General features: G+C 53.4%; 1 protein-coding gene across 1 annotated transcript in view; it reads left to right on the top strand.

Moving 5' to 3' along the window:
• The first annotated feature begins 3793 nt into the window (after positions 1 to 3793).
• Positions 3794 to 25426, top strand: part of AKNA (AT-hook transcription factor) — a 49835-nt gene continuing 28202 nt past the window's right edge. Inside the window, exons 1-4 of the mRNA XM_045296608.1 lie at positions 3794 to 3868; positions 14749 to 15108; positions 19481 to 20526; positions 21631 to 21705. Coding sequence (XP_045152543.1) covers positions 14841 to 15108; positions 19481 to 20526; positions 21631 to 21705 — 1389 coding nt within the window. The 5' untranslated portion in view covers positions 3794 to 3868; positions 14749 to 14840. The remainder of the gene's footprint in view (positions 3869 to 14748; positions 15109 to 19480; positions 20527 to 21630; positions 21706 to 25426) is intronic.

Below are 25426 nucleotides of genomic sequence, written 5' to 3'. Positions count from 1 at the left end.
CTATCTCTCTATATGAATATATTTACATAGATACATATCTATATGTATGCCTCTATTTATAGATTTTGCCTCCTAGTTCTTTCCTCTATTTCCTTTTACTTTGCTCCTGCCCACCATCATTCAGCTCTCAGTAATTCCTCTTGACTTCTGTACAGTGGATCAGACACCACCAGGCATTCTACTCCCTCCTCACCATCGACTTTAGATCCCTTGATGTTCCCCGGTCCCTGAATTTGAACCGTACAGCAGGTCCCCTGCTCCCCTTTGCCTGCATGAAAAGGAGGAGCCTGCCAGGGGATGAGGCTCAGAGGCTGCAGTATCAGTTGTGCGATGCAGCCGACCTCTAGCTTGGGAGCAGGTCACTCTGAGCCCGAATCCAGGCCAAACTGTCTGGCCTTTCACCTGACCATGAAGGGAGCCACCCATGATCTCGAAGTCTTAGGAACCCTGTCCCATAGGGTCACTATGCATGGGCATGACTCCATGACAGGGAGATAACGCATTCATACCCCTGCCCTGCCCCCTTCCCAGGGCTTTTCCTAAGCTTCTGGCAGAGTGAAGGGTGATAAAGCCCTTTGGAAAACCGAAAGGTTCTTCAGGGGACCAGAGCCTCGTTGTACAGAGAGAGCATGGGCTGAAGGAACCGCAACTTGTTGGCAATAAGCTCCAGGCAATATGAGCCGTTTTGAAGGGTGCAATGGACTGAACACCAAGCGCAGGCATTCACACCCGGCTCTGTCCTCCACTCACTAGCTTGGTGACTTTGGACAAGTTGTTCAGGCTCTTGAGGCCTCTGTTTAGGGGGGCTCTTGTGAGGGGCACTGAGCCAGGGCCAGGTGGTTGCCTACTGTGTTCATTGAGTCTCTGCTGTGTGTCCACCCAAGCCTGTGCCGCATGCTGGGGATCCGATGGCGAGGGTCACAGCTGAGTTCCGACAGCAACCTCAGCCAAATAATCACGCACAGCAACGCTGAATTCCGAACGCAGATGAGTCTCTGAGGAGGGGCTGCTTACTGGAACTGAGCTCTGCAGGTTGTATGATGGTTCATGGGGAGACGATGTGCAGTGAGTGATGCCGGGGGCAGGTTGCACCCACCCAAAGAGCAGCCAGGGGCCGAGTGAGGACAGAGAGGGTGTGGAGAGCTGAGCGCACAGCACGCAGGGCGGCCAGCAGAGGGGTTTAGCATAGCAGGCGGAGTGTAGGAGCTTCTGTTTGGGGATGATCCCTCTGGTGCAGTGGGGAAGGGCTTGTTGCAGACTGCTATAGGGGAGTCCAGCAGAGATGTGGACAAAGGCTGAGGAGGGCTAGGAAGCCAGACCAGTAGGAGCTGAGGGTAGATTGGTTATCAGGCACAGGGCAGAGGGACAGGCCCAGAGTGACAGTGGACTCTGGCCTATGCACCTGGATGGCAGAGGGGCCAAGCTAGGGAGGAGGTGGTACAGCTGGTGATGGTGGGAGGGAGGGTTTGGGTTGGGTGCTGTGGGGCAGTCAGAGTTGGCTTGTTGGTGAAGAGGAGGGGAAGGCAGGGAGGTGTCTGGTCAGGCTTAAGGGTGGTAAGAAGGGGTTCTTCTTGGTGCTAGGCAGCTGCCCCTAAAGAGGGGTTTGGGGTTACCCAGGGCCATGGGGCATGCCCAGCAGTGGCAGCCACCTGGCGTTGATGGCAGCGCTGCCTGAGTTAATGACCAGGGAGGGAGGGTGACTGAGTGACAGGGTGTCAGATGAGCCCGCCCCTCACACAATGGCCCACATGGTCACCAGAGCTGGCAGGGACCAGCTTTATTAGGGTTTGGCTCAGCTGCACATTGGAGAGAGGGCTGCAGATAGAGCCCCTCTAACACCCAGATGTAGAAAAAAAAAAGGCAGGGGCGGGGCTGGAGGGGTGGTTGTTCAGGGCACCTGGTCTAGTCCTGACTCTGCCAGATACCCACAAGCTGGCCTCTGGAGTGTTTGGTCACCCAGCCAGCCAGCCAGCATATCCATCAGCCACAAACTGCTCCAGTCATCCAAGGGGACTTGCCTCTTTGCAAGACCCAGACCCTGGAGGGGATCAGATGCTGTTCTTAAGGAGTGAGGATGCTAATCATAGTTGTTCGGTCAGTAACAGCCATGCCCTATGCCCTGCCCTCTGATAACTGTACACCCCTGGACCTCGACAGCAGGCCTGTGATTGGCTACCCTTCTTGTCCCTACTTTCCAGCAGACACTGAGGCTCAGGGAGGCGATGCTTCCCAGGCACAGAGGTAGGAAGAGGACGGGAATGCAGATCCACATGGATTCCAGTGGCCCTGTTCGCTCCTCTCCACTGGGAGTTCCCATCCTCAGCCACCTGGGGAGCTTTGTGGATAGTGCTTTTGTTTGTCTGTTTATTTTCCTGAATCAGGATCTCCAGGTCAGGGGAGGGGTCTGAGTGGGGAACCCAGAGTCTATGCCCTGCTCTCGGGCCCCAGCTCCCTGCCCTTTTCCCTTTGTCTGAGTCTGTCGTAGGCACCAAAGCATGACTGTCCCCAAGGCAAGCCCAGCGCCTGCCCTTCTAGAACACTCTGCCTCTCACACCTCCTGGCAGCTGCCCGGCTGGTCCCCTCTTCTTCCCAGTCCCTTGTTGAATGCTGCCTCTTCAAAGAAGCCAGGCAGCCAATCATGATGCCCATAGGCAGCCATCCCTCCTCACCTGCCCCACCCTGACTGCTGCAATGCAGGACAGGAAGTGCCCAGACCCAGGCCTCTCCACCCCAGGGCTGGTCTCCCAGGCCATCCCAGCTACCACGTGGTCAATCCACCAGATTTTAAGATCGATGATGCCCAGGGACAGATTCTGTCATCTCTGTGAGCCCCAGCCTTTTCATGTGAGTCGAAAGCTGCCTATTCTGCCCTATTCGATTCACACCTTTGTCCCTCACGTCATATACCTGTCTGTCCACTAAAGTGGAGCGAGGGCTTTGCCTGTCTTCCAAACCAAACTCTGCTGCCACCGAATTAATTCGGACTCCTGGCGGCCCTGTAGGACAAGGTAAAACTGGCCCTGTGGGTTTCACAGACTGTGAATCTTTAGGGGAGAAGAAAGCCTCATCTCTCTCCCGATAAGCAGCTAGTGGTTTTGAACTGCTAACTTTGTGCTTAGCAAGCTTGAAAAGCACCTGGTACAGGTGAATGCATGGACTAGAAGCCTGGGAGAGGCTGGCGAGCCCACTGGGATAAGTCTGAACACTGCCACTGCCCTCTGATGAGCCCTGTGAAGGCATTTTACAGCCAGAGCAGTCCCTGTAGCTGAATGCCCAGCTGGGAGTAGGGCCAGCAGGTGGGGTGGTGTGGATCATTGCAGCCTCAGGAGATGACGGATTGCCCAGGTGGGCAGATGAGGGTGGGAGCTGGGGAGACCCACAGCAAACAGCAAGTCAGAGCTCACACTGCACAGCTGGCCCCTGAGGGTTCCGGGGTTGGGGTCAGGGGAAGGGGCCTGGGTTGAGGGACGCCTCCCGCCAGGTCAGCATCCCCGTGGCCTTGGCCAAACTGCTACGTTCTTTGGTAGGTCGGTCTCCTCACCTTACCTAGAAGGTCTTAGCCGAGCTGGCCCCACATCCTGGTGTGAAAAGTTCCTTTCCTGGCCTACACATACCCACAGAGGGCCTGCAAGGGGTTAAGCGCCTCAGTCCTGCTTGGCTCTGCCGCAGACACTTGTAGGAAATCAGGCTGCGCGCTTCCTGCTGCCTCAGGGAGGCGGGGCGGGGAGAGTGGGGAGCGATGCTTGTCTGTGAGCAGCTCTGGCTGGCAGAGCGGCCTGGAGGCACGCCAGGGCGAGATGGAGGCAGGGGGCTCCCCAGGTTGGGAACAAAGACCCTGAGTCAGGATGGTGGTGGAGGCCCGGGAGAGGTAAGGGCGCGGAGGAGGGCAGGGGTGGCCTTCCCGCTGGACCAAAGACTCACGGACTCGCTGGGACAGTCGGGTGGCCGGACCAGCCCAGCCAGGAAGTCACGGCTACGGCAGCTGGATGGCGTCTCCCTTGGCTTACTGGAGCCCCACTCCCCTTGGGGGCGGGTTTTTACTTTGTCAAGCCCCGGGCCTGTTTGCATTCCCGTCCCAGCTCTGGCCTGATCTCCGTGTGAACTTGGACAAGCCTGGCCCCGCTCTGGCCTGGCTGTCCCCAACTGCAGCGGCAGAGCTACTTCCAAGACTGCTGAGGGCCTTGGAGAAGATGTGGGACAGGGAGCGGGCAGGAGGCAGCAGACTGAGTCCCAGGAAGGCATGGCCCACTTTGGCAGCCCACCTTTCAGGCTGGCAGGACAGACTGGGGGCTACGGGCGGAGGAGCAGGGCTGTGCATCCTCAGGGCTGGCAGGAGACCCTCAGGGACCAGCTTTGTGTCCTCCAGGGTCTCAGAAGACAGCTGAGCTCAGGATCTTTCTGGAGGGTCTAGCTACTTGGTGTCAGGGGAGGTCTCCCTTCCTTTCCCTCCCAGCCCCACTAGCTTGACACTCTTGGTTTCGGTGTCAAAGCGCCCTGGGTTGAATCCCAGACGACACTTCCTGTCAGGGAGCTCTTTTGAAAGCCCTCCACCTCTCTGCACCTCAGTTTCTTCATCCGGGAGATGCCAGGGGTGAACAGATGGTCCTCCCACGTGGGCAGAGGCCTGAGAAGGTATGAGGAGGCACAAGGTGGGCTGTCTGGCTACTGTGGGCACGGGAGGACCCAGAGGCTTGGTGCTTCTAAGAGATGGAGCCACAAAGGAGGGGACAGAGAAGCCTGGTGGGGTACCAGAGAAAATGAGCCCCTGCCTACAGGGGCACTGGAGAAAGTGGCCGGTGGGGGTGGCAGGGGGACTGAATTTAAAGGGGCTCTCCTGGGGCTAGTTGCCCTTCCCCCTTCCCTATGGTTGGAGCCTTCACCAAATCCCCACCTTTCAGCACCCGAAGTCCTGCTGCCTGCAACAGCCTGGCCTTTGGCTGATGTGGGAGGCTCTCTCCCCTTCCTCCTAATGCTGCTTGGGCCGCCGGGCCTTTGCCTGTGCTGTTCCCTCTGCATGGAATCCCTTCCTCTTGCAAACCCTGTTCAAAGCATCTTCCGTGTGTAAGCGCTGCATGGTTGTACACCCCTCTGCGAGACTGGAGCACTCTGAGTGATTTCTGTATCCCTGTAGCAGGTGCCGTGCATGGCACACAACAGGAAACCACAGGAATCATTTTAAAGTTTAAAAACATTTTAAGTTATGTTCCTGGGTGGCCGAGCTGATTAAGCACTAGACTACTAATCGGAACGTTGGTGGTTCCACCCTCCCTCCAGAGGCTCCTCTGAGGACAGGCCTGGCTTGGCTGCAGAAAGGTCACAGGCTGGGAAGCCCCGGAGCAGTGCTGCTCTGTGCAGCTAGGCACCCCACGTGTGAGGTTGGCGAAGTGTAACCCCAGTGAGGAAGAGGGGAGGACAGAGGGAGGGTGATAGTTCTGAAGCTGTTCTTCTCAGAAGCCAATGGGGTCAACTAGTAATCAGATTCAGGCCCAGCCTAGCAGAACGACTTCTCTTGTGGTGGCAAGAGCAGGTGGCCTTGCCCCCATTTAATAGTGAGAACCCCTAAAGCCGGGAGAGGCAAGGGGAGAAGCCAGAGGGTGGGGCCCAGCCTGGCTCTCTCTCACTCAGCAGCCCAGGAAGCTGGCTCCTCACTGAGTGGGTTTGTTGACTGACTGACCGACCGACCCGAGTGTGCCCCGCTGGCACAGGGACAGGGCTCTGTGACACCTGGACACTGTATAGAAGGCAGAGGCCTTGCTCAGCCAAGGCTCACAAGCTCAGGGGCCTGAGGGGCATTTGCAAAAAACTCCAGCCTGTGACCACAGCTGCCTGTGACGCACAGCTTCCTCGGGTCCCCACGGTGAGATTTCTGCGAGGACTGAGTCACCCCAGGAGACAGGATGTTCCCCTTTAGGCACCCTGAGGCCTCTGTGATTGGCCAGGCTGCTCTGCGGCTGGGGTGGAAAAAGGCCTTGTAAACGTCTGAAAACCACAGGCTTTCTTCAGGGGAGAGAAAAGGTAACTGCTCCGCCCAGCAATCCCTCCCACACCTGCCCACACAGCAAGGCCGAAAGGCACAGGGCGCACACTGGGGGCCTTGCCGGAGACCCAGGTTCAAAAGGCAGAGTGCAGGCCTCACCCAGGGCCACTGATGCACACTCCCTTCCGGTAGCCCCTGAAAGGTGACTTCCTTTCCCTTCTATGTTTTCTTAATGTTAGTGTCGATGAGAACACACCCAGTAACACACCGATTCAACAGTTTCTACACGTACAACCGGGTGACACGGATGTTGTTCTCGAGTTGGGTGGCCACCCTCATCCTCCTTGTCTGAGTTCTTCCTCCCGCCCAGTGTAAAACTTCCCTGTGGTTTCCCGTCTAGTCTTTTGAGTGGCTGTTGTCCATCTGATCTCATATAGATAGCGCTTAAAAGAGTGTAAAGTCCACAGCAGGCATCCTTTTACTACGTAGGGGAAATGATTGTTCAGTTTTCAAATGAGTTCAAGGAATATTTTTCAGTGTAAGGGTAAAAGACTTATCTCTAGGCAGTAGTTTCAGGGCTTCGTGCAACCTTCATGGACCTAGAAAGTCTAGCGCCCATGAGCATTTGAAAATCTGTCCACATTCTCCTCCTCTTGATCGGGATTCTTTTATGGAATCTTTGATCAAACTGTTCCATGATCCCAATGGCCTACCAGCTGCAGCTACAAGCCGCCAGCACCTTCACGAGCCTGGTCAAGACGATTCGCTGACTCTCCACGCCGTCCTCAGTCTTTTATACCCCTTCAAGAATCCTCTATGGTTTTCAGTTTAAATTAAAGGAGTCGTTATTGTGGCGTGAACATGAAATAAAATGGAAGAAAAGGCCTAAAAAGATGTTCAGTGATCACAGCCGGGCACCGTCCAGTTCTCTAGATCTCGAGAGAGAGCAGGCAGTTTGGAAGCAGAGCCCCACACATTCATTTCACGTCCTCCTCTCATGCCTGACTTGGCTCCTCTGCGCCTCTGGGGGTATGAGACCTGTTCCTGTGCCTCGGATGGCTGATTGCAAGCTCTTCAGCCTCCAAGAGCAGACGAGGAGGGAGAACAGATATGCTGAACATGTTACTCGCCAATGAACTGGGATAGGACGTCCCATGAAACTGTGACCCCAGTCCTGCAAACCAAGGAACCAAATCCCCAAAGCAGCTTCAGTCGCTACTTTTTCTTCTTTTTGTCACTGTTATCAATGTATGTTTCCATGTGTTCGAAATGAGCTTGCTTGTCACTGAAGACACCACATCTATTTCAGTCTTACTTTCCCTTTTTTTTTAGCCACTCAGACCAATATTTAGTTCCAAGGGATAAGGAATTTGGAGAGATTTTGTTTGTTTGTTTTTAAAGAAGCACATTTTATATAGTTATAAAACTATTTGTGACACGACTTTTGCCAATTTTGTGTTTCATTTCTTGATAGCAATGATAATAATCAGCTGTGCATCCTCACCTTAATCAATTCTACTTTTCCTTCACTATTATTAACCCTCCTTTCTGCTCTCCGAACCCCCTCCCCGTACCCCCTTTCCCCATCACGGTTGCCCCCTGACCGTATCCACTGATGAACTTTGGTCTCTCTACATTTACCTTTTCTTGTGTTTTACACGCATGAGGTCATCCAACACTCGTCCCTCTGTGGTGGGCTCCTTTTGCTCAGCACAGGGTCTTCAAGTTCATCCACACGGTCCCCACCTGGCGTCAAGACTTGACCTCGCCTTCTGCTGAGTAGTGTGCCTGCACCCCCTTTTGTTCATCCACAGATCGGGCGAGGAGCATTTAGGGCGTTTCCACCCTTGGGCTGTTGTGACGAGTGCCACTGTGAACGCTGGTGGCAGGTCTCTGCCTGAGTCCCTGGGGTTTTCTGCTTTCAGGGAGTTTATGTTTTCCAACCATTATCCCATTTTGCATTCCCACCAGCTATAGTAAGGGTTCCAGTTTCCCCACACTCTGACAGCATTTATCATCTTTTGTTTAAATTTTCTCATTTTCAACTTTAGCTGTCCTAGTGGGAGTGGAAGGAGAGCTTAGTGTCGTTTGGGTTTGGGTCTCTGATGGCTGACGATACTGCACACTGCTGCTGTTGGCCCTTTGACTGTCCTCCAGTGACATGTCTAGTCGAGTCTTTGACCCATTTTATCTTATTGATTGATATCGGGCTGCTCACAAGCTGTTTTATATATATATAATTTCTTGGGGGCTCTTACAGCTCTTATAATAATCCATACATCAATTGTGTCAAGCACATTTATACATAGGTTGCCATAATCATTTTCAAAACATTTTCTTTCTACTTGAGCCCTTGGTATCAGCTCCTCTTATTTCTCCTTCCTCCCCCACCCTCCTGCCCTCGTGACCCCTTGATAAATGATTATTATTTTCATATCTTACACCATCCGCTGTCGCCCTTCATCCACATTTCTGTTGTTCGTCCCCCTGGGGGGTGGTTATGTCGATCATTATGATCAGTTCCCCCTTTCTCCCCCTACCTTCCCCCTATCTCATGGTATCAATACTCCCATTACTGTTTTGAGAGGTTATCTGTCCTGGATTCCGTGTGTCATGAACTCGTACCTGTAACAGTGTACATGCTCTGGTCGAGCCAGATTTGTAAGGTGGAACTGGGGTCATGGTAGTGGGGGGCAGGAAACATTAAAGAACTAGAGGAATGTTGTGTGTTTCCTTGGGGCTATACTGCACCCTGGCTGACTTGTCCCTTCCTTGTGACCCTTCTGTGAGGGGATGTCCAGTTGTCTACAGATGGGCTTTGGGTCTCCACTCCAACTGCCCTTGTTCACATTGATATAATTATTTGGCTTGGGCCTTCTGATGCCTGGTACCTGATCCTGTCGACACCTTGTGATCACACGCATATTTAAGTGTTCAGTATTAAGGTAGCAGATGGACATTGGGTCTCTTCTCAAGTACTCCCTCAACGCAAGAACACTTTGTTCTAATAACCTGGCATTCTTTGATGCTCACCTTCCTGACACAATCGCTGAAGGAAAAAATGATGCATAAGCAAATGTGGTAAAGAAAGCTGATGGTGCCCGGCTATTAAAAGATATAGCATCTGGGATCTTAAAGGCTTGAAGTTAAACTGCCAGCAGCCATCCAGAGAGAAAGCAACCAAGCCCACATGGAAGAAGCACACCAGCCTGTGTGATCACAAGGTGTCAAGAGGATCAGGTGTCAGGCATCAGAAGACCCTTTTGCCCATTTTATGATTGGGTTATTTGTCTTTTGTTGGTAAGTTGTTGAAGTTTTATATATAGTTCCGTTGTTAGGATCTCATCAGATAAATAGCTTCTGAAGATAGTCTATCAGTTGGTAGCTTATCTTTTTACTTTTTTTGTTTCTGGTAAAGTCTTTAGCTGAACAAAACTTTTTCATTTTTATTAATTTCCATGTATTTATTTAATATTTTGCAGTTTGTGATTTTGTTATTATATTAAAAATCTCTCATTGAAAGTGAGGCCAGACAGCATTGCCCCTGTTAGTTCTTATAAGAGTTGTGTGGTTTTAGATGGCACAGATAGGGCCTTAATCCATTTTGCTTTGCTTAAGGTTTTCATACAGACTCAATTAAGGCCCTGACTGTGCCATCAAAAACCATACTGTGTTAGTCTGAGTAGACTAGAGAAACAAATCCACGGACACACATATGTGTATAAGAAAGAGATTTATATACAAGAGCAATTGAACATTGAGAAAACATCCCAGCCCAGTCCAGATCAAGTCCATAAGTCTGATATTAGCCCATAGTTCTGATATCAATCTATAAAGTCCTTTTCAGATTCACAAAACCCATGCAATGACGTTGAATGCAGAAGATCGCAGGCCAGTGGGTGGAAAGTCTTTGGATTCAGTGTCATTGGAAATATCCCAGCGCTGGCAGGGGTCTCTCTGTGGCTTCTCCGCTTCTGAGGTCTGGTTTCGTCCATGTGGCTTGTCTTCTGCAATGTCTCCCAGGGAGTAGCAGAGAGAGAGAGAGAGAGAGAGAGAGCCTCCAAGGAGGAAGTACCAGATTTCCCAGAATTCCCAGGAGAAGGCCATGCCCACACAGAAGTCTCATTGGCTATCTCCAGAGTGACAGCCTAGACTCCACCCCTACACTCTTAATCCTTAAATTGACACCAGATTAGGTGACTACCACACATACAGTTCTTATAAGAACAAACGCGGGCAATGCGGACAGGTCTCATCTTCAACGATCCGTGGATTGACAGGGAGCTGCCAGAGGTTCAGGCCAATTTCAGAAGAGGACATGGAACAAGGGATATCACTGCTGATGTCAAATGGATCTTGGCTCAAAGCAGAGAGTACCAGAAAGATATTTACTTGTGTTTTATTGACTGTGCCGACACATTTGACTGTGTGGACCATACCAAACTACGGATAACCTTGAGAAGAAGGGACTTCCAGAACGGCATTGTGCTCACGTGTAGCTTGTACATGGATCAAGGGGCAGTTTCGTGAAAAGAACAAGGGAATGCTGCATGGTTTAAAATCAGGAAAGGTGTGTGACAAGGTTGTGACCGCTCAACCTACTTGTTTAATCTGTATACTGAGCACATCATCAGAGGAGCTGGATTATGTGAAAAGAATGTGGCATTGGTTTGCAGGAAGGCTTATTAACAACCTGCAATGTGCAGATGATACAACCATGCTGAAAATGAGGAGGACTTGAAGCACTTGCCGATGGAGTGCAAGGATTGCAGAGAATCTATAGATCACTTTTGGTAGTACTGACACCTTGACAATATTAAGTCTTCCAATCCATGAACATGGAACATCTCTTCATTTCCTTAAATCGTCTTTAATCTCGCCCAGTGGTGTGTTATAACTTTCATCGTATTAACTCTTCTCAATTCCTGGTTATTTTAATTTCTAGGCATTTGATTTTTTTAGACACTATGATAAATGGAATTACGTCCCTGATTTTCCTTTCAGATGTCATTGTTAGTGTGTAGAACTCAAATGAGTTTGTTTGTTGGCTCTGTACCTGCAACTTTGTTGCATGCTTCTAGACGTTCTCTTGCGGACCCTAGGGTTTTCGCTACGTTGAATCACATCCTTTGAAAATAGAGATACTTTTGCTTTGCCATTCAGGATCGCTTTTGTTTCCTTTTTTTAGACAATGTTGAAAGCACCCTGGTGTCCCGATGATTGAGCACTCCCGCAGCTGCTAGCAGAAAGATGGGCATTGACACCCCCTCGGGGACTATCGGAGAAAGACCTGGGGGTCTGCTCCCATAAAGATCACTCGCCACCCTCAAGCCAATGCGACTCACAGCGACCCTGTAGGGCAGGGTGCGATTGCCACTGTGAGTTTCTGAAATTGTAACTCTACACGGGAGTAGGAAAATCTCATCTTTCTCCCACAGAACCGGCTGGTGGTTTTGAACCGTGGCCCTTGTCCTTAGAAGCCCAACACGGAACCACTAAGTTACCAGGGCCCCTAGCCATAAACATTCAACCCTTGGAAGTCACAGGGGGCAGTTCCACTTCCTGCTCGGGCACATGGGCTCCCTGTGAATTAGAATGAGCTCAGTAGACTCTACAGCAAGATTCTCCACGGCCACTGAGTCAATTCTGACTCCTCTCAATTCTACAAGACAGAGTAGAACGGTCTCTTTGGGTTTCCGAGACTGTAACTCTTTACGGGAGCAGAGAGCCTCATCTCCCCCCTGAGAAGCAGCTGTGGATTCAAACTGCTGATCTTGCAACACACCGTTCTGATTTGTAATCCCTTTTGGCACCAGGTCTTCTTACATAAGTGCTCACCAGGTGAGAGCCATGGTAGGGATTTCAATGAGTACAACTTCCACCTCCCACCTCCCCTGCCCCACCACCCCCACCACCCCCACCCCCGCAAGGATATGGGACACAAGGATTAGAACTGTTTATAATACTTACTATTTATTTTCCACCGCACCTTAAATTTTTTGTTGTTGTTGTGTTTTTTTCTAAAATCTATCATCAACTAGGGTAGACCATGCATGTGAGCATGTGAACAAACATGGTTTTCATGATGGGCAGCTCTGATTAAAAATTAAAAAAATTAGAACTGGATCCAAATGGATAGTTCCCAGCGGGGTGATGTCACACCATTGCATGCTGTAGTTTTCAATGAGGGTGAATCCAGCACAAGTGTGCTTCCAGCCCAAGCCATCCCTGACCGGACGCAGCCTATGTGGGGGGATTGTGGGTTAGAGAGGGGTGCCGGGGACGATGATTCCGCGGAGTCAGAGACGGGGACTGGGCAGGAGAGCAGACATGGCAGCCGGTTGGGGGAGAATGTTGTGCTCCCAGCTCCTGTCCCAGCCCTTCCCTGACTGGACGGTTCCCTGGGGACTCTCTGCCCAGAAATAGTTGCCTGCTAACTTTTCTCAATAAATCAAGGTTCCGGATTGGGAGCCAAGTGCTCACGAGGCTGAGACACGGACGCCTGTCCAGGGAGGCCTGCAGTTTTGCTCCATTGTTGCTATGGTGCCTGGAGGGACGGGAGGCTGTCCTTTTGCCCCTGGCTGTCCTGTGTACCTCAGAGCCCCAGTGGCATAGTGGTTATGAGTTGAGCTGTGTTTCTCAAGGACACCAGTTCGAAACCACCATGGAGAGAGACGAGGCTCTCTGCTCCAGTAAAGAGTTACAGTCTGGGAAGTTCACAGAGGCAGTTCTGCCCTGTGCTACAGTGTGGGTTGAGGGGGTCCCCACAGTCAAACATGATTGTGGAAAATATTAAAGACGAACAGACAGCAGGGCACAGGGGCTCCTCGTCCCATGTCAGGACCAAGAGAGTGAATGTATGTTTCTATGAGTATATGTAATGGGGCTTACAGATCTTTCCTAAGGCATGCATATCATGCAACCAACATATTACATCGTCAGTGGGGAATATCATAAGCAGGTAGCACAATAATGTGTGTATGGATTGCGATAACAGTTGTATGAGCCCCTAATAAAATGTTTAAAAAAAAGAAAAACTAAGAAGGAAAAAAAGAAAGCTTTTCTTTGAGAAACTCCCTCACAATATATATATAGAGTTCTGAGTTTGTTTTTGCTACCTTTTGCAGTCTTTATAAGGTGTAGTTATACAAGCGAAACAGCTCATTTAAAAAAAATTAATAATTTTTGTTAACTCAGGTGGAACTTTAGTAGAATATTTTTTCCTCCAATTATCTAGTAAATAAAATTTATTTGACTATTTAAAAACAAAACAAAACAGCAATGAGGTGAGTCTTCTTCTTGACCTAGGGTTAGTTGTCCTCGGATGCCCCTGGGCCCTCTCCAGGGGAGCAATCTGGGATCAGTATCAGCAAGAGATGTCCAAACAGAGTTGGGTTGGCTGTTGAACCCGATGGCTCTTATCTACAGATAACCTTTAGGCACAGTGAGTAGCCAGATGCAAGTATGAGACGTCGCTCATGGTAGCTCCTTTAGGACTGCTCTTGAATGGAGGGCTATAGCAGGGGTGTGTGTGTGTTGGAGGAGTGGGAGGGGGAGGCACACCATTCAGCCTGGAGAACGTGTATTTGAAAACATTTCTATCTTGGAACACTGGAGATCTTTCTCAAAAGGGGGCTAGTTTTCTATGCCTGTGGTTATGAGTGTAGAAATGAGGCCAAACACACACCCTACCACGTGCTCAGTTTACCACCTTCAGGGTTACTATGAGTCAGCATCCACTCAAGGCATTGAGTCCTGTGTGCAGTGTAGTTCTGGGCACGGCCCCTCAACTTGCTGACCTGCACCTGCACAGCCAGGCCTGTGGGTAAGCTCACCCCCAGGTTCCTCCTGCTGGCTTGCTGAGGCTCTCTGGCCCCTCCCAGACTGGGGTCTCCTTTTGGAAGGGACCTCGGTTTCCTGGTCTGTCGGCTGTGTGCTTCTGGGGCCGGCAGCATGCTTGGGGAGTATCTGGGCTTGCAGGAGGGTGGGAAAGGAGATGCGTGGCTGAGGAAGAAAGAAGCAGGAAGGGAAGGGAGGCAGGAAGGAGCCTCCTAAAGGGTCCCTTGTCCTCCCACTCCCCAGGCAGATCCATTCTCCCTGAGAGCGCTCTTCGGTCCGCCCAGCACCAGTGGTTCCCCCCACACTCTGCTGTCTGCCCCGCCTCCTCCGGCCCCTGCCCTCAGTATTGCTGCCAGGGGGGACCACCTCCACATCCAGGAAGGCACCTGGTGGGGCTGCTCCCTCCTGCCACCAGACTGCATGCTGGGCCTCAGCCTGGCTCGTGGCTCTTTTTATAGCTCCTCCCCCCACCACCACCACCCACCCCCACCCACCCCCACCCCCCGCCTCACTCCAGCTCCCAGTCTGAATTTGTACTGTGAGAGGGCAGGAAGGCTCCCAGGGGGTGTGGCGCCTAAACTGGGCCCTTTGCTGGCTTCCAGGCCTCTTGGGAGACATCCCAATGTTGCCCCATCCCCTAGGAGCTGGATTTGTAGTTACCTGGATATTTGTCTCCCTCCTCTCAACTCTAAGGGGCAGGGCTCCCACGCCCAGTGTCCACCACTGGGTCTCTGCCCAGCGCCCAAGGCTCTGGACAAACCCCTAGAGGGGGAGAAGAAGTATTCGCCCAAGTTTACTGCCATGGACAACAATAAGGCACAGTGACGTGTTCAAGGGTGAGCCACGGCCATCTGGTCCCTGTGCTAACTTTTTGTTCGGAATAAAGCAGGGGACTTGAGGATTAATGTTCTCCCCTGATTGTGTCTCAACAGGTCGCAGCAGGATGGCAGGCCCTGAGAGGAGTCAACTCTGACTCTGGTCCCCTGAGGATGAAGTGGCCCAGGTGAGGTGTGGGCCTGGCCCAATGGCCAGCTCAGGGACTGAGGTCCACTGGGCAGAGCCAGGTCTGGGGAAGGGGCCCCGGCAGAGGCGGCGCTGGGCCTGGGCCGAGGAGGAGAAGAATGCCACTGGGAGTGGTGCCCGAGGCTGGGGAGATGAGCCCTTCCCTGATGCCACCAGCCCTGAGCTCCTGGAGGACTTCCGTCTGGCCCAGCAGCACCCAGTGGCCCTGGCGTGGGACCCGCAGGCTGGAGGGTGTCAGGATTCTGAATCTGAAGAGTCTGCAGAAACAGGTGAGACTGATACTCTTGCCCCACCCCCAGAAGGCCCCCAACTCATCCCCCCACCCTAATACCTGACTGTCAGGGATAGGTGGGTGGGTGTTTGAAAATGTTTTAGATTAGAATCTCTGTTTGAGTTTTTAAAATTAAAATGGGAAATCTAAAGCCATAAACAATTCTAACTTAATGTAAATAAAAATGTCAGCAAAAGCTGTCAGTGAAAATACTGTTCACTGTGGAAATCATTAGAAAATAGGAAAAGAGAGAAAATGAAACATGATGTATCAGCCCACCCTGCTAACCGCTCCAAACACTCCTTGCCCTGTGGGCAGCCACACAGAGGTACCATGAAGAGGGGGTGGGAGTCTCTGCACTACATTGTCGGAGCCCTGGTGTCGCAGTTACGAGTTGGGCTGAGATCTGCAAGGTCAGCAGTTCTAAACCAGCAGCCACTCCACAGAGGAAAGACCGGGCTTTTGTTCCTGCAGTGAGTTTGGTCCTGGTTTGAAAGAGGTACAGTCTTGGAAACCCACAGGGGCAGTTCTTCTCTGTCCCATGAGTCGGCATCAGCTCAATGGCAGTGAGTTTGGTTTTTGCCTTATGTTGTAGCCTGCTTTGGGTTGGCTCGATGGACAGGAATGTTCTTCCCCAAGCTCTTTCTGACACCTGCACAGTGTTGACCGGCTGACTGTGCCATCATTTATTGCGTGAGGGCGCTTTCTCACTTTGGATAGTATTTAGCAGTACAATTTTGGGCACTTGGTCATTTCTTTGGTACTTTGAAGGGCTAAGTACAAGACGTGCCCTCTTTTCTTCTTTTTTTTATAGTTTCATCAGTCATTTTATTGGGGGCTCCTATAGCTCTTATAACCATCCATACATCAGTTGTATCAAACACATTTGTACATATCATTTCTAAAACATTTTCTTTCTACTTGAGCCCTTGATATCAGCTTCTCTTTCTTCCCTCCCTCCCCAGCCCTCCCACCATGGTTAAACCTTGATAACTTAGAAATTATTCTTATTTTCATATTTTACATTGTCTGCTGTCTCCCTTCAACCACATTTCTGTTGTTCGCCGCTCTGCAGGGATGAGGGGGGGGGGGGGTTGTACATGGATCGTTGTGATTGGTTCACCCTTTTTTTCCCTTCTCCCCCCACCTTCCCCCTACGTTCATGGTATCGCTACTCCCATTACTGTTCTTGAGGGGTTTACCTATCCTGGATTCTGTGTGTTGAGAGCTCTTATCTGTAGCAATGTACATGCTTTGGTCTAGCCGGATTTGTAAGATTGAACTGGGGTCATAATAGTGGTGGGGAAGGAAGCCTTAAAGAACTAGAGGAATGTTGTGTGTTTCATCGGTGCTATACCACACCCTGGCTGGTTCGTCCCTTCCTTGTGACCCTTCTGTGAGGGGGTGTCTAATTGTCTACAGATGGACTTTGAGTCTCCACTTGTGAGCCCCCTTGTTCGCATCAGAATGGTTGTTTGGGTCTTCTGATGCCTGAGACCTGATCCCCTCAATATCCCATGATCACAGAGTGTGCCCCTTTTCCCGATGTTTGACATTCCAGTTCCCAATGGCAGAGTAGGTGCCCCTTGCCCTTTGCAATAGCCAAGTTCCTTTTGTGTTGACAACAGCCAGGACAAACATCCTAGGTTTGCTCGACAATGCTCTTGGTCTTCTCTCTGAAGCTCGGGGCTCCCATCTGCGAGACGGGAGCGATGATTCTGACCTCCAAGGTCATGCCGGGCTACGTGGATCAAGTGTGTGAGGAGTGTCGTTTAGGAAGAGCCAGGCGAGCGGTGGCTATTGTGCGTACCCATGAATGAGGCGCCTGTCCTGCATGAGCCTTGCTTGGCATCAGACAGACCCCACGTGGATGGTAGAGGAACCACTGCCCGGCCTGTGTGAGCTGCCTCAGCTGCCCACTCCGGAAGTGTTTCAAGCCAGCAGAGGCATCTCTCCCAGAGGTCACGTGGTAACCCTCTGCTATGATGTAATAGCTGAGACCACAGCCCTTGCCTTACTGCGTGCCAGGCACCCGGCCAGGCAGGACCCTGGCCTTCCCTCCCCCACTCCTCTTCACCATCTCTGCCAGGTAGGAGGGGCTAGTGTCACATCTGAGTGAGGACCCTGTGGCTCACAGAGGCATAGCTTGCCCAGTAAGGGACCAGAGGGAGCAGTGTTGGACCCAGGGCTCCCTGGCTTCAAAGCCCACACCCTTCCCTTCCACTTCACCGCTGCCGCCAGCAGCTGAGACAGACTGCCCTGCGGGGCTAGGGCCCTGGTAGGGTCAGGACGGTGCTGACCACCCTGTGTGATCTTCACTGGTCCAGGCTTCAGGTGTGCTGCTGTAACAAGCTGGACTTGCTGGGTCGGGGTGGGGGGTTCTGGGGTTAAGGGGAAGAGCCCTGGGGAGCAGAGACTGGTCCAGGTTAGTACGGAGCTGCATCTGGCCAGAGCAGAGACTGAATATGTCCCAGAGGCTGACTCCGTGTCTAGAACGGATTAGGTGGGTTAATTCACAGTGACTGCCTGGACAGGTGCTGTAGGAGTAAGGGGGAGTGGGTGGATGGACAGGAGGATGGATGGGCCAGGGGCTGGGTGCACTGATAGAGAGATGGATAGACAGGTGATGTGAGTGAGTGGATGAATTGATGGAAGGCGGAAAAGGTAGACGGTTGACTGGCAGGTTGAGTGGGTGGATGGATGGCTATTTCTTGAACCCTGACTGTGCAATGATTACAGCATCTCTCTCTTTCCTGGGAGCTCTGCATAGGAGCGTTGGTGGTGCTGTTGGGTACACATTGGACAGTAACTAAAAGTGTCAGTGTTCAAGCCCAGCAGCCGCCCCTCCAAAGAAAGACGAGGTTATCTGCTTCCGTAAGTATTGACCTCCTCAGGCTCCCTGTGAGTCTGAATCGGCTTGATGGCAGTAGGTTTGGATTTGCTTCCTTCATCTCCCTCTTTTTCTTCCCAACTTTCCACTCAGTCAGTTGCAAATATTCTGGAGCACCCACCGTGCCAATAACTAAAACAGATACTTGCCCTCATTGAGACTGTGGTATAACGAGGGAGACAAATATATATATATATAAAATCATGTTATTGGGGGCTCTTATAGCTCTTATAACATTCTGTACATTAATTGTGTCAAGCATATTTGTACATATGTTGGCATCATCATTTCACAAACATTTATTTTCTATTTGAGCCCTTGGTATCAGCTCCTCTTTTTCCCCTAACCCCCGCCCCACCTTAATGACCCCTTGATAAATTATAAATTATTATTGTTTTCATAGAGGGAGACAAATATTAATGAAACAATCATACAAGCAAACAGAAAACTGTAGTGGTGCTAGTGTTGTGAGGCAGAGGTATCCAGTGTTGAGACTTACCAAAGGGAGGAGGATTTGACCTACTTTGGAGGAGCTAAAAAGACTTCCTTCCAGAGGTAAAGATCAAGCTAATGACTGAAGGGCAAATAGGAGTGAACTACCTGAGGGAGGCAAGAGGGATCACCTGCACGCAGCAAAGCCCATAGGGAGGGGGAACCTGGTGTGCGCTAGGTGTGGCTGAACCAAGGAGAGGCTGGGGGTGGGGTGAGGGGGTGATGAGAAACGAACCAGAGAGCTCATGGGGCTTGAGTGGCAGGGACCTAAGAACACATTAGAGCAGTGGTTCTCAACCTGTGGGTCACGACCCCTTTGGGGGTCGAACGACCCCTTCACAGGGATCACCCGATTCATAGCAGTAGCAAAATGACAGTTATGAAGCAGCAATGAAAATCATTTTATGGTTCAGGGTCTCCACAACATGAGGCACTGTGTTAAAGGGTCACGGCAACAGGAAGGTTGAAAACCACTGCATTAGAGGATGAGCCCTCCTGCTGGGAACAATGGTGAGCTATGAGTGGGTTTGAAGCTGGTAGGTGAGGAGGACCATTGGGGAAATGGCTGGAAGCATCAGGAGTCGTCCCAGCGAGAGAGAATGTTGGCTTAGAAAGGGCTGGTGATGGTGACGATGGAGGGGGTAGCAGTGGGTCTGAGCGGTGGGTACAGAGTAGAATGGAAAGGGCCAAGTGACAGATTGGACTGCAGGGCCGGGGAAGAATAGTGTCCAGGTGGCTCCTAGGTTTCTGGTTTTCAAGTGCAGCTGGCGGGGATTGTGTTGGCCTTGCTGAGATGGCGAATGCTGGGTCCAGGTTTGAGGTCGGGGCGATCCTGAGCCGGGGTTTGGAGCTTACAGGATCTCCCTCGGCCAGACAAGCACTTGGCCATGGAGATTCGTGTCCTCACCACAGGAGGCACACATGGAAGCTCAGAAAGGTGGAGGTTGCACAGCAAGGTTGCTCAGTCAATGTCAACCTGTCTTTCTAGGGATCGAAGCCGAGGATGTGGACAGCCCAGAAAGTTCCAACTTGCCGCTGTACTGGTTTCCCCAGCAGGACTCTCCGCAGAACATGACTGAAGAGGAGCCGGATGATCCTCAGGAAGTTGAGGAAACTGGAGAGCGGCCACCCAGGCAGGGGGATGAGGACGGTCTCCACTCAGAGGGCAATGGGAGCCCCACATCTCTGACTCTGGGGAAGGGCCAGGCCAGGGGCTGGGTGGCCTCTGACAAGGAGGCTTGTGGAGACAAGCCTGCCGAACACTCTGAGGTCAGCCCATCCATTGACCTTTACTCTACAAGATCCTGGAGCAGTGGGACCGTGAGCCTCGGTCATCCCAGCGACAGCCTGGATTCTGCCTGGGAAGGAGAGACCCATATCCCTCAACCCATTCCCCCGACAGAAACTTTCCCACAGCCCCTCAGCTGCCACCTCGATCCAGTTGACAGAACCAGAGGGAGTGTTGCTCAGGCAACCCCCATAGAATTCCATGACTTCTCACCACCCCCACCTCCGAGCCTCCAGTGCCCCGGAGATGGATGGAGAAAAAACCCCAGCCTCTCCCACCCTCGGCCCAGGGACCCACCCTGGAAGCAATCCAAGATACCCCCAAGGTCACTGCCTTCCCGATTCGCTGGCTCCTTCAGCCCTCTAAATCCTCGGCCTAAGCCAACCCCCAGGGACAGGCTGCCCAGGCAGGTGGCCGCTCTGGCTGGCCGCTCTTCTGATGCCTCCAAGTATGGCCGGGGACGGCTGAACTACCCACTGCCTGATTTCTCCAAAGTGGGACCCCGGGTGAGGTTCCCCAAAGATGAGAGCTACCAACCCCCCAAGGCCAAGAGCCATAGCTGGCAGCCACAGGGCCCTGCCAGACCCCTGATCTTCAAGTCACCGGCAGAGATTGTGCGGGAGGTGCTGCTCAGCAGCGGGGAAGCCGGCTCAGCACGGGACGTGCCCCCTGCCCCCTCCATCGCCAGGGTACCCCAAGAGTTCCAGACACCAGAGCAGGCCACCAAGCTGGTCCACCAGCTTCAGGTAAGCTGGACAAATGGATAGGGGCCCCAAGTCCCCAAGTGCTCGATTGACCAGGGTTGGAGACTGGCTGGGATGGGATGGCCTTGGATCGGGACAGGAGCCCCCGATGGTGGAGCAAGGACTGTGCCCAGAGAGAGACTTGAAGGTCGCACAAGGCTTTCGTCCACAGGCAGTGAGGACACCTGTGTTGTCAGGTGTCCTTTGTTTTACTTGTCACCACCCGAGCAGGTCTCTTTCTCCTCTAGACCCGGAGCAATGTGCAGGGAGGCGCTTTGGGTGAGAGAAATTTTGGGGAGGCCATGGGGCCTGCTGGCCGTGGTGGCCATTGTCTGGGTGCAGCAGTTCCCCTGGGGTGGCCCCACAGCGTGTTCTATTGGGTTCCGATGCTAGTCTTCCCCCCAACATTCCTTTTGTGGGGCAGGGCTGGGCTTCTCCAGGGTCATTCCACCTTGTCCTGTCAGTGACTTGGTCACCAAGGGATGGCTGCTTCTGTGGGAAAGACAGAGGAGAGGCTAGCTTCTGTCTTCTTGATTTAAAAACATTTTCCCTTCAAAGACGGCCCCCGGGAGATCTGCGTCTGTTTTTGCTTTGCTCCCCTGTGGTGGCAAGTCGGGAGGAAGCGCTCTGGGCTGGTGTCAGGGACGTAGAGATGGGAGCAGACAGAGCAGTGATTTGCACATCTGTTGCTTTTCCTCTGTTGGACTGTTCACCATCCTTCGAGTGACTGATTGGACGTGTCAGCCCCTCGGCCCTTGAAAATACTAGGGACACTGGGAGCAGAGCACCTGTCTTGGGGGGCCAGTCCGACCCCACAGATGGGCATCCAGTTCAGATGAAGAAGCCATTCCAGTGTGTGGGATGGGGGTTGGGCATCAAGGTACCGCGGCCCCCAGGCCCCTGGCCCACACTCAGCGTGACTCCGGCTGGCACCTCTGACCCTGCAGAGTTGGGCCATGTGAGTGCCCACAGTCAAATGGCCTCCCTTTGAGGAGCCCAGAAGTCTCATGGGCAGCACCCGGTGTTTGGTCCAAGGGGTCCCCCATGGAGGAGCTAGGGGGGCGTTGTATGTCTGGCTGTGACCGGGCCCCTCTCCATTCCCTGCAGGAGGACTACCACAAGCTTCTCACCAAGTACGCCGAGGCAGAGAACACCATCGACCAGCTGCGCCTCGGCGCCAAGGTACCAACGGTGGGGGCTCGGTGTGAGCTGGGGCCCCTAGGGGATGCCACTTTCCTATAGTCTTAGGGGTGGGGAGGGCTTCCTTTTGCCTCTTGGGAGGGAGCCCAGCCCTGTCTTGCTCAGGTCCCTCTGACCTTGGGCACTGACCTTGCCCTTTCTGGGTTCCCCTTTGCCGTTGATGTGCTATGACGTCCTTGGGGCCTGCAACCCGGGGTCCCGGGTGCCCACTCAAAACCCTCACCATCTTGAGATCGGCCCGGGCGTAAGACCACCTGGGGCTAGCTCCTGGCTCCCACGACTGGGCGACCTGAAGGAGCCTCCTCGGCTCTCGGAGCCTCAAGGACACAGCAGAGTTTCTGTGCAGCCCCTGCTGTGGTCTCCCCGCCATCTGCCCCACAGAGTCTCCTCTCACCAGCCTGGCTGCCCAGAGAGGGAGAGGCCCAGCCCCTTCCCCCACCCCATCGTGGGAGGAGGCCCTGAGGTCTGCACTGGGTCCTTCTGCCTTCTGGGCTGAGGCAGGAAGTGGGGGCTGTTGCAGCTCCTTGTGGCTTCCGGCTGCCTGTGCCCCATTCTTGCCCCACCAGGCAGGCATGGAGGGGGTGGGGAGCTGTGGTAGAGACGTGGGGGGGGCAAGGACAGCCTTGCACCCCCACAGGCTCCACAGTCCCTCCCAGAGCTGCTGGCTCTGCCTGGGACCCATCTGGAGTGACTGTCCATGACCCATGAATAGTGGCAGCCATGTTGGGAAAGCAGAAGGGGCCCTGTTGTTAGAGCAGGTGCCCCCACACGTCCTCACACCTGGTCTCTTCCCTTCCCGGCTGCACCGGGCACGTCTGGAAAGGCCCCCTGCCTGCAGAAGCTGACGGGCTGGGCCAGATGTCTAAGCTCCTTGTGGAGCCTGACCCAGTCGGAGAGGGCAGGGCGAGCTCCCACAGGGCCAAGGAGAAAGGGCAGGGCCCAAACCTTCATTACACGTTCCCTGATGCAGACACGGGGGCTCCAGGGCAGAGGGCCCCAGCAGCTCCTCCCTCCCATTTTCCCTAAACCAGTTGGCACATGCAACCCTCTACCGGGTCTACCTGAAGTTCTCCCCATGAGCTAGGGTATGTCATGGCGGTTCCTGTTGAGAGCCCATCGGGTGGCTGAAGCTCTGACCCAACCCAGTGGGGACTCAGACCCTCCCTGTGTAGAGGGAACCCTCTGTGTGTGTGAGTGTCTGTGTTAGAGAGAGCAAGGAGGGTGGGAATGGGTCACCCCTTTTTTGGAGCTGAGGCCCTTAGCCTGAGGTTCTTCGAGAGGAAAGGGTGTGGCCGGTTACTCTGGACTCTGCTGACCCCAGTCCCAGAGCCTTGCAAGAGCAGCTCCATGCAGGGCCCCCAGTAACCACCTCAGAGGGGAACTTGGAGCCCCAGGTTGTCGGGAGGCAGCTGGCCCCCGGTCCCACGGGGCCCTGAAGGGGAATCAGCATCCGGGCTTCCGGGACTTCCTCACTCTGTCCAGACAATGTGCCTTCTCCCCCCACGCTTCTAGTCCGGCAGTGCCACCCCTTCAGACTGAGCTTGGGGGACCCTTGGACTTGCTGAGCCCCTGCACTTCTTCCTCAGAGGAGGAAAAGCGAAGCCAGGGGGTGTGCCCTGGGCTACCCAGCCTATATGTGGGGAGAGGCGGTACCTGGTGGTGACCAGCGGAGAGGAGACCCTCAGAGAGCAGGGCTATGCAGTGCAGCGATGTCATCTTGTTGGGGCTCCGTCAGGGGCAGGGGCTTGCAGCAGCCCACAACTGTTCAGAGGCGAAGCTGAGAAGGAACCTCAAGTCTACCTGGTTCCAGAGAGGGCACCCTTTTCCCCACACCTGGGTGTCCCCCCCCCACCCCCCCCCCAGGCACTAGTGGACACAGCAGAAGCCAGAGGCGTCTGCAGAAGAATGGCAGCCACCGTGCTGCTAACGTCATGACAGGTAGCAGCGTGTTTGCCTGTGGCTCTAAGGCACACGCGGTTGGGGAAACCAAGGCCCAGGGCAGCTCAATAACTTGCCACAGGTCACTCAGCAGTTCCAGCACTGGGGTTAGAAACCGTGCTGGCTGCCTTTCCTGGCACACGGTCGGTCTGGGATCAGCGCCCAGGGAGGGAGTCGAGGCCATGGTTCTAAACAAGGTCTGGCCAGAACAGAGGTGGGCCGGAGCCTGGGGTGGTGTGCTGAGAGGGAATGGGTGGGGGAGAGCCTCATCAGGAGCCGCTGGTGGACTGTCTCCTCCACAGCCGCCAAGGGGCGCTCCTGGGGATCTGACCACATTCACTGCTCGCTGCCCAGCTCAGCTGTTTGGGCCTGGGTGACTACAGGGAGCTGAGGAGCCCTGTAGTTCCCTTAGAAAGAACTCATGAGGGGGTGGGGGGTGGGAAGTATAAAACCTCCTCTCCCAACATGTGCCCAGAGGATCATTCCTTTGTCCAGAGCCCCTGGCCGGGCAGAGTGGGGTTTGCTGTGGAATGGTCCTGTGCTCACAGGGTTGGGGGAAGCACTTCCTCCTCTCTCTGCCCCTCCTGGTGCCCATTCATAAGCTATTAGCATTTAAAAGGCTGTGGGCAGGCATCCTGTGCTGAGAATAGTATTCATTAACCCACTGTTACCCAAACTCACCACTCAGCCACCCAGAAACCTGCTGGACACCCCTGCCCAAGTCATGAGTGTCTGTGGAGCACCTCTGGGACACCTGGCTTAAAAGGGGTGCCCTAGCCCCGTGGTGGGTTCAGACTGTGTCCAGAGAAGCAGGTCCTGAGTGCTGTGCCCGAGCCCCTCTCCACAGATGGCCATCTGAGCCGGTTTTTCTCAAGCTCCTCTTCGATGCCTTAGACAAAGGGGCCTGGGATCTCCTGGTCTCCCCAGCCTGACCTGCTGGTTTCTAGCACCCCTCCCCACTAATTGAGGCCTTGGTGGGCCCAGGGACTGGGGAGGGGATGTGGGGAGAAGCTCAGCAGAGAGCATCCCCTGGGGTTTGGGTCACTTCAGGAGGAACGGCATACTGGCTGGCTGGGCCTCACAGGCCAGGGTGAGCAGATGGCCTGGGGATTATTAAGATCCCGCTTTGTTCTCAACCAGTGAGGCCCAGTCTGGCAGAGGGGAGGGGCGCAGCCATGCTGAGTGATTGCCCCTCACTTTGGAGTAGATTTTCTGCCACAGCCGGACGTGAAGAGCAGCTTAAGCAGAAAACCAGCTTCCCCAGGCGGCCCATCACCTGCCCTTGGCACGGCAGCCAGCCAGTAACAAAACCCACCTGACATCACGACAAGCAGAGACCAATGGGGCAAATGGGAGAGGAGCGTTTCCACAGAGACTGGTAGAACAGTACACAGTTTTCCAGTGGGTAATCCTTCCATGATGGTTGCATTAATAACAGTGCTGATGGTGGTGGTGGTAGCAGTTGATGGTGGTGCTGGGGACGGTGGTGATGGTGATGGTGATGGTGATGATGGTGGCCATGGAGGTGATGGTGGTGATGATTGCGGTGATGATGATGGTGGTGGTGAAGATGATAGTGGTGGTAATAATGGTAATGATGATGGTGGTGATGGTGGTGGCCATGGAGGTGATGGTGGTGATGATTGCGGTGATGATGATGGTGGTGGTGATGATGGTGATGATGGTGGTGGTGATGGTGGTGGTGATAATGGTGATGGTGGTAGCAGTGGTGGTGGTGGTGGTGATGATGATACATAGTGGTGGT

The sequence above is a fragment of the Echinops telfairi genome, unplaced genomic scaffold, assembly GCF_000313985.2.
Source record: "Echinops telfairi isolate 266 unplaced genomic scaffold, ASM31398v2 ScPeMD7_7410;HRSCAF=8448, whole genome shotgun sequence".
Classification (NCBI taxonomy): domain Eukaryota; kingdom Metazoa; phylum Chordata; class Mammalia; order Afrosoricida; family Tenrecidae; genus Echinops; species Echinops telfairi.
Note: the sequence above shows the minus strand (reverse complement) of the source record. Positions and strands in the feature narration are given on the sequence as shown.